General features: G+C 51.2%; 3 protein-coding genes across 3 annotated transcripts in view; 1 reads left to right on the top strand and 2 right to left on the bottom strand.

Annotated features, from left to right (window-relative positions):
- Positions 1-228: 228 nt before the first annotated feature.
- On the bottom strand, positions 229-1,198 carry EAH_00027540 (ribonuclease H, putative; the record flags this gene model as incomplete). Its single annotated transcript, XM_013396409.1, has 2 exons — positions 229-306; positions 503-1,198. 2 exons carry the CDS (start codon positions 1,196-1,198, stop codon positions 229-231), a joined length of 774 nt encoding a protein of 257 aa, XP_013251863.1.
- Positions 1,199-2,066: 868 nt separating this feature from the next.
- EAH_00027530 (guanylate kinase, putative) lies at positions 2,067-3,142 on the top strand (the record flags this gene model as incomplete). Its single annotated transcript, XM_013396408.1, has 2 exons — positions 2,067-2,714; positions 3,098-3,142. The coding sequence occupies 2 exons, from the start codon at positions 2,067-2,069 to the stop codon at positions 3,140-3,142; spliced, it is 693 nt and encodes a 230-aa protein (XP_013251862.1).
- A 4,877-nt stretch (positions 3,143-8,019) lies between these two features.
- EAH_00027520 (hypothetical protein, conserved) overlaps positions 8,020-8,283 on the bottom strand; it is a gene marked incomplete at both ends in the record, with an annotated part of 3,943 nt that continues 3,679 nt past the window's right edge. The window contains one exon of the mRNA XM_013396407.1: positions 8,020-8,205. Coding sequence (XP_013251861.1) covers positions 8,020-8,205 — 186 coding nt within the window. The remainder of the gene's footprint in view (positions 8,206-8,283) is intronic.

The raw sequence follows: 8,283 nt of genomic DNA, 5'->3' as shown, positions 1-8,283 counted from the left end.
TATATATATATATAGCTAGCAATGCATCACTTGAGCAATGCAAATCCTAAAGAACGAACTAAACGCCGAAAGTTGCTTGCTGCTACGGCACCAGCGAGAAAATTAAGAAAAACAAACAGAGACCCAATTCCTACTACCCTCTTAAGGAGCATATAAAAATACTGAAGAGATGAATAAACTTAAAAAAATTGCTATAGAGAGTCAACAAGAGGGTTTAGGGTTTAGGGTTTAGGGTTTGGGGCCTGCAGCGGCAGAATAAGACGTGGAGTGAGGCCTTCTTGTCTTGAGCGCGCCCCATAAGTCTGCCTGAAACCCTAAACCCTAAACCCTAAATTAAACCCTAAACCCTCACACCCCTGCGTGTCGTATAAGATATACGTGCAGGAGTTTGAAAGGGTTTGCTGCGGGTTGGGGTTTATATTTGCTGCTGTGCGTAGTTAGTTGTTTGCTCTCTTTCACAACAGACTAGACCCCTAAGGAATCCTCTGAATGTTTTAATAACATTTTCTGCATCCTCTGCTGTATGCCCTACTGCAGCAGCAGCTGCAGCAGCAGCAACAGAAGCAGGAGAAGCAGCAGCAGAACCTGCTGCTGCAGCAACAGCAAGCCTATCTGCTGCTTCATTGCCATCTACACCTGAATGCCCCTTAACGTGAATAAAGCTAACAGCCCCCCTCCACCGGGCCCCTGGGGGGGCCCCCTGTCTCCGTCTCTCGCATAGCAGCAGAACTGCATGAACTAAGTCAGTATTCTTTGCAGGCTTCCCAGCAGCACTAGCCCATCCATTTAGACGCCAGCGTTTACTCCAAAGCCCCACACACTTTATTGCATATTCGCTGTCGCTATAGACTACGAGCTTCACCTCTTTCTGTTTCTTTTCTGTGCTGCTTCGAACTGCTGCAGCAGCTGCTGCAGCAGAAGCAGCAGCAGCAGCTGCTGCTGCATCATCTGCTGCTTCAAACTGCAGCAAAGCAACTAATAATGAAGCTAACTCTGCTCTTTGATTTGTATGAGGACCCAGCAATAAAGGAAGAGAAATGTTCTTAGGGTCTTCACTGCCGAAGTATACACCAATGCCTGCACGTGCAAAGGAATGCCCATTACCAAGACAAGCACCGTCTGCATACACCGCAACTTCTTCAATATCTTCAGCAGAGGGTCTACTACTATCTTCGTTAACCTCCAGCTGTACAGACATCTCAGGGATACACACTGAAGAACAAGCACAAGAATTAAACAATACAACACCTCTACCCCTATTCCCAACAACCTCTTGCTGACAAGGAACTCTGCACGCGCATAAACAGATGCCTCTGCTAATCCTGCTGCTGCTGCTGCTGCTGCTGCTGCTGTTGCTGCAGCTGCTGCTGCTGTTGCTGCAGCTGCTGCTGCTGCTGCGGTGGCGGCCTTCACAGCAGTTCTGCGTCCTCAGCAAGACGCGTAGGGCCCCAGGGCCCCATATAAATCTGCCTCTGTCTTTGCATGCAGTTATGCAGACGGTGGGGCCCTCAGACTCAGACTGTTTGTTGTAGGAGTATAGCGCTGGGAGGGGCCCCCCAGCCACTGTTAGGGGGGCAGGAGAAGAAGATAAAACAAAAGCTAAAGAAGGCGCACTAAGAGATATCAATGCAAAGAAAAACAATAAATAAGCTAAAAGCATAGAAGAAACTGACTACAAATCTATATACACACACTTCCTTGCCGTACATGCCCTCTTCAGCTGTACAGACACCAGCACGCAGCAGCAGCAGCAGCAGCAGCAGCAGCAGCACAGTACAGACACTCAACCCCAACCTTTAGCAAGAAGTATTTAATAAATATAATAACAAATATTCCTGGAAGAATCTCAAAAACTCTCTGGGCAGCTGCAGCAGAAGCCACAGCCATTGCAAGAGCAGCAGCAGTTGCTGCTGCTGCTGCTGCTGCTGCTGCCGCTGCTGCTGCTGCTGCGTTAAGGCCGAGCGAGGCCCCGTTGATGCTGCGAGGCCCGGGTTCGTGGTGGGGTGTATATGCAGGTGGGTTTTGTCTCTCCTTCTAAAGTTTTATGGGCTCTTTGCGCAGAACAGATGCATTATAGGCTTTACTCTGCTGCTGTTATCTTCAACAGATATCTCGTGCGGCCTTCTCTCCCCCTGTGGCGCAGCATCGGCAGCAGCAGCAGCAGCAGCAGCACCAGCTTCGAGAAGATCCGCAACAGCAGCAACAACAACAGCAGCACTAGGAACATCGGCAGCATCCGGAGCATCTGCATCTGCAACTGCAACTGCAGCAGCAGCAGCAGCAGCAGCAGTGGCGTCTGCAGCAGCAGCTTGATCCCCGTCGTGCGTAACTCGCAATTGCGTTTCTTGTTGGGTTTTCTTCTGTCTCCTTTTGCTCTTTATAGAATGGGGGATGCTGCAAATGTCTGCGGGGTTGCAGCTAAGGAGAGAGGCATTTCTTCTTTGCGTGCAGCAGCAGAGGCTTTAGCTGCTTCAGACACCTCAGCTCCCCCCAGGAGCCCTAGCGGGAGATCTCTCTCTCCGCCTCAGTGGCAGTCTCCTCCTCAGGCTGCTGCTTCTCCTGCTGCTCTTGCTGCTCCTGCTGCTGCTGCTGCTGCAACAGCTGCTACTGGTGCTACTGCTCTCTCCTTAGAGCCGCAGCTGCTCGTCATAGCAGGGCCCAGCGGTGTAGGAAAGGGTACGCTTGTGAGGAGACTGCGGCAGCACTGGCCAGAGGTAAGCAGCAGCAAACTTTATTTTGCTGCTGTCTCTAGATCCTTAGAAGTATATTATTGTCTCTATTAAGGACCCCCTTAGGGGCTCTCCTTGCAGCGGCTGCTGCACGCTGCTGCAGTGTCTCCTCCCCCCTCCTAGAAGTGTCTCCTTGCAGTGTTTCCTCCCCTTTCTTTTGTCTTCTCTGCCTTTAACTGTCTCCTTTTAGTGCCTCCTTCACTTTGTAGTGTCCCCGCTTACTGTGTCTTCTCACCAGTTTACTGTCTCCTTTTACTGTCCCTTCGCTTGCAGCATCGCCTCTTAGTGTCTCCTTTCCCCTAAGGGTGTCTCTTTCTGGTGTCTCCTCGGTCTTTTCAGTGTCTCCTTTTGCTGCCTCCTCTATTCAGTGTCTCTCTCTGGTGTCTCCTCCCCTCTTGAAGTGCCCCCTATAGAATTGCGGTGTCTCTGTGCGGTGTCTTTCCAGCACTTTCTGTGTTTTGTACTGTCTCCTCTCCCTTACAGCACCTCCTTACAATGTCTTATTTTGTGTCTCCTCTCCCTTCTAGTGTCTCTTCTCCCTTGCAGTGTCTCCGTATAGTGTCTGCTCGAGTGTCTCGCTTCCCATGGGGTGTCTCCTCACGGTGTCTCCTTCGGTGTCTCCTCTCCCTTCTAGTGTCTCCTCTCCCTTGTAGTGTCTCCTTATAGTGTCTCCTTCGGTGTCTCCTCTCCCTTCTAGTGTCTCCTCCCCCGTGCTGTGTGTCCTTATAGTGTCTCCATAGGTTGTCTCCTGGCAGTGTCTCCTGTCTCCCCCCCAATTGTTGTCTCTGCTTGTCTCCGTTTTCTTCTCTGTGCCTCTCTGCCTCGCTGTTTGTCTCTCTCTGGCCTCCCCTCTGTCTCTTTCTGTGTATATACAGGTATATATGTACATACATAATGCATATATATGTACATATATATATATTTATTTATTTATTTATTATATATTTATATAGTTCTCCTTCCTTGCTGCAGCAGCCTGCGCTTCATTTGTCTCCTCTCTGTCTCCTCTTTATCCCCTTTTGATGTTTGCGTGTGTTTGTTGTTTCTTCATGTTTGTTCATTTCTTGATGTTTTAGTTTGATGTGTCTCCTTTATCTGTCTCCTTTAGGGGTGTCTCCTTTTACTCTCCTTTTCCTGCTGTCTCCTTTTCCTTCTGCCTCCTTTTCCCGCTGTCTCCTTTTTATTGCCTCTTTCAACTGTCTCCTCTTCCTTCTGTCTCCTTTTTACCGTCTCTCTTAACCGTCTCCTTTTTCTGGTGTCTCCTTTCCCTGGTGTCTCCTTTGAATGTCTCTTTTCGACTATCTCCTTTTTACAGTCTCCTTTTTCTGGTGTCTCCTTTTAGGCCTTTGCCTTTTCCGTGAGTCACACCACACGACCTCCACGTCAAGGAGAAGAGAATGGCCGAGAATATTTTTTTGTCTCCGCTGAAGAAATGCAGTTAGCTGCAGCTCGCGGTGACTTTGTAGAACACGCGGAGTTCTCTGGGCATCGCTACGGAACATCCGTTGCAGAGCTGCAACGCATTGCGTACGCTCAATGCTGCTGCTGCTGCTGCTGCTCTTGTTGCTGTTGCTGTTGCTGTTGCTGCTGTTGCTTCTTCTGCGTACGCGCACACAGCCGCCCATGAGAGTGGGGCCTATTTTATTGCATTTGTATATATATATATATATATATAATATAGACTTGTATATATATATATGTATATAATAGGCATGCATTGCTGTGTATGTTGATGTTGAGGTATACGTAGAGGTGTCCTTTGAGCTGTATATTGAGGTGTATGTTGAGGTGTGTGTTGAGGTGTCTGTTGCGGCGTATGTTGAGGTGTATACTGAGGTATACCTTGGGGTGTACATTGAGGTGTATGTTGAGGTGTATGTTGAGGTGTATGCGTGTACAGCTCTCTTGGCAAAATATGTTTATTAGAAATTGACTTAGTTGGTGTCACCACCGTGAGGGCCCGCGGCTTTAAAAGTGCGCGCTTCGTCTTCATAGAACCCCCCTCCTTCGCTGAATTAGAAAGGAGACTCCGCAAACGCAATACGGAGACCCCAGAAGTTGTAAGCAAACACAGGGGCATCTACACTCTAGGGGGCCCCTATTGGGGGCCCCCGTGGGGTCAAGGGCCCCCAAGAGGGGGCCCCTATTGGGGGCAAGGGCCCCCAAGGGGGGTCCCGCCTCGAGAAGCGGGTTCCCTTAGGGAGCGTACTGTTGAAATTGATGTCTCTAGCTGCAGCAGCAAGCTGCAGCAGCAGCAAACTCACTAATGCATGCATTCCTTTGGAGTTTGACTCCTAGGTGCTGCTGTGCCCGTTGTGGTGGGGTCGCCCTTTCTGCTGCTGTTGCTGTTGTTGCTGCTGCTGCAGTGTTTCTGGCTGTTTTTCTGTGCTTTGGGTGTCTGCGCAGCTGCAGCGGCGGCTGCAGAGAGCGAAGGAGGAGCTTCAAGCAGCAAGAGATATGCCCTGGGATTTGTTACTTATTAACGACAGCGTAGAAGTAGCTTGGAAAGAACTAAGAGATGCAGTGGGCAGCTGGTTCTGTCTGCCCTTAGATGTACAGGGATAATAATCTCCGCTTACTCAATGCATGCAGAAGATGCGGTGTCCTACTACCTCTTGCACTGGCTGCATGCAGCACATGCGGTGTATACAGTGGGTGTACACCGCAGTTCTGTGCTGCTGCCGGAAGCAAGAGAATGTATGTTATGTGACTTTGACGTTTGAAAGTATAGGCGGCAGATAGGAGGGGTGTTGAGGTGTGGGGCGCTGAGGTGTACGTACACCGCATTTGTTTGGTGCGCGGGACCTTAGTGGTGCGCTGCGGTGTTCACACACCCCTGCGCCCAATACAAAGGGATGATGGGGCCTTCGGGCTGTCCTTAACTTTAACAGGAGACAGCTGACGGGGACAGAGACACCCAAGACACTGGCTGCAGCCTTACTGTCTTTCTAGCAGTATGTACACCAGACACCTGAGGAGGAGACACCAGACAGCTGCAGAGACAGCCTCCTCGCAATGCTGCTGCAGCGCTGCGAGGAGGCGCCACGGCGGAGACAAACAAAAACAAACAGAGACAGACAAAGAAAAACGGGAAGAGAGACAGAGACAGACAGAGACAAGAAAAGAGACACAACAAGACACAGACAGACAGACATAGAAACAAACTAGCAGGTACAGATAAACAGAGAGAGTGAGACAAAGAGAGAAAGACAGAGACAGACACGAACAAAGACAGAGAGGAAAACAAACACAAACTGCGTCTGAAGGGGGGAGCAACATGATAATGCTCAGCCGCTCTGCTGATGCCGCGAACGCCCCAACAAAACAAGTTGAGGCCTTAAACAAAAGGGGGTGCCTTTGTCAGTTGTGGCTGCACATAGAGCCCAACATGCATGCACGCATGCATGCACTTGTATCTCGTTGGACTAGCTCTGAGGGGTCTTGTGCTGGGGGCTCTCTACTACAGCGTCGCCTCCCCCTTCAGTGCTGAGAGGGGAAGGAGGAAACAGTGCTCCAGGTGTACGCAGAGGAGGCGGCAGCTAAGAAGGAGACAGGTTGCAATCAGTCTGAGGCTGCGGAGACACTGACGCTAAAGAGACACTGCTTCTCCCCTCTGTCTCCTTTGTGGGTTCAACTGTCTCCTTTTGCTGTCCCCTGTGGGCGTTGCTCCCTGCATACTTTGTTTCTTTCGCTGCTACAGCTGCACAGCAACAAACTACGAAAGCCCCTCCATCAGTCTCTCACTCCTATTCTTGCATGCGGATGTGTCTCCCGCTGCAGCTGCTGCCGTGCTCTGTCTCCTCTACGAAGTGCAGCACTTAGACACAGCTCTCCCGCTGTACGTACACCCCGTTACGCGTCTAAAATAAATCAACTATCCCCCTAACAACTCCCCCACTGTACCCACAACCCCAACTATTACTGTGCGTACACCCTAACTACTGCTGTGCGTACACCCCAACTACTGCTGTGCGTACACCCCAACTAGTACTGTACGTACACCCCAACTATTGCTGTGCGTACACCCCACCAAACCCTTTGCTGATGCGAGGGACGCCAAAAACAATGAAGGGGGACAGACAGTCACAGCTTCCACCCCCCAATAGACAAAATGCCGTCTGCAGCAATCGGAGACAGCTGGTTTTTAAGGGGGTCTTCAACCCCACACCAACCCCACCACCAACCACCCCAGCCCCTAACTTCTAGTGCATGCACCCAAAGATATAATGAAGACGCAATTCATGTTGTTTGCGTTTATATCTGTATATCCGCATGCACAGAGGGGAGAAGCAGCTGCAGCATGCGGCGCCTTTTGTCTCTCCTCGCACAGCTTATGAAAGCTGTCCCCTTCTCGCCCCCGTGGGGTCGTCTCCAGAGAAGACACCCCCCCACCCCACACCCCACAGCATGTACAGTGTCTCTAAATGTTCAGGTGTACAGACAACAAAACAACGCGGAGGATGCAGAGCCCTTCACCTCTATGCAAACACACTGGCGCTTGCAGGGCCTCTCCGTGTTGCTCAGGTGTATATACACTGCTGCAGCGATCCAGCTAACCCATTTCCTCTTCTCCGAATGCATGCATGCACGCCTCAACACCCCTCTGCCTCCCGAGGTGTACGTACACCCCAACGCCGTGCCATGTGCTGCTTCAGGGCCCCTTTTCCCTTTTAAAAACAGCAAAATGCTTCTTCTACATCAGGGAGACTCCACACAGCAGCAACTGGGCGCAGCCCCAGCTGCGCTATACAGACAAGGCAGCATCTGCTGCAGTAAGCACGCTCTCAGTCGAGTCGGTGCCGCTGCTGCTGTTGCTGCTGTTGCTGTTGCTGTTGCTGTTGCTGCAGGTGCCTCTGTCTATACACTGAACGATGAGGGGAGCTTAGGCCTTCATAGGATGTAGCAATCCTTCTAATTCAGGCCTTTGTTTAATAGAGAAGCAGCAGGTCTGGCGGGGCAGCCCTCATAGGGAGACCGATGCATGCATGCATGCAAGCTGGTTAGCTGTTTCTAAAACAGCAACATAGAGACAGCAGAGGAGACACTTCTTCCCCTCCTAAAAACATCACCCCTCTTAGCTCTATCCTGCATACTAATTGATGGCAAGCCCCTGTCCGCGCCCTAATACTTGTAGCTAGCCCGAAGCAAGGCTAAGGACATACTGCTGCTGCTGCTGCTGCTGCTGTTGCTGCTGCTGCTGCAGCTCGCCCTCCGCCGATATTCAAAACAGCTGCGGCGATCATCAGCAGACACTTCTGCTGAAGCGGCTGTTTGCGACTGCCCGGTGTATTTACACCAGTAGCACCAGCTGCTGCTGTTGCTGCTGCTGTTGCTGCTGCTTCTGCTGCGACCGCAGCAGCCGAAACGATGAGCCCTTAGCTCCCGTTGTCCACTTCCCTTCGGAGGTGCAGCATCGAACAGCTCCTGCTGCTGCTGCTGCTGCACCAGCAGCAGCAGCAGCAACACAGCAGAACGCCTCACGAGGGAGAGAAAGGCAGTCATATGCTGGCCCCTATGGCGATTCGGTCTTGTGCTGCTGCAGGTGCTGCTGCTG

The sequence above is a fragment of the Eimeria acervulina genome, genomic scaffold, assembly GCF_000499425.1.
Source record: "Eimeria acervulina Houghton genomic scaffold, Eah_scaff236, whole genome shotgun sequence".
Lineage (NCBI taxonomy): Eukaryota > Apicomplexa > Conoidasida > Eucoccidiorida > Eimeriidae > Eimeria > Eimeria acervulina.
Note: the sequence above shows the minus strand (reverse complement) of the source record. Positions and strands in the feature narration are given on the sequence as shown.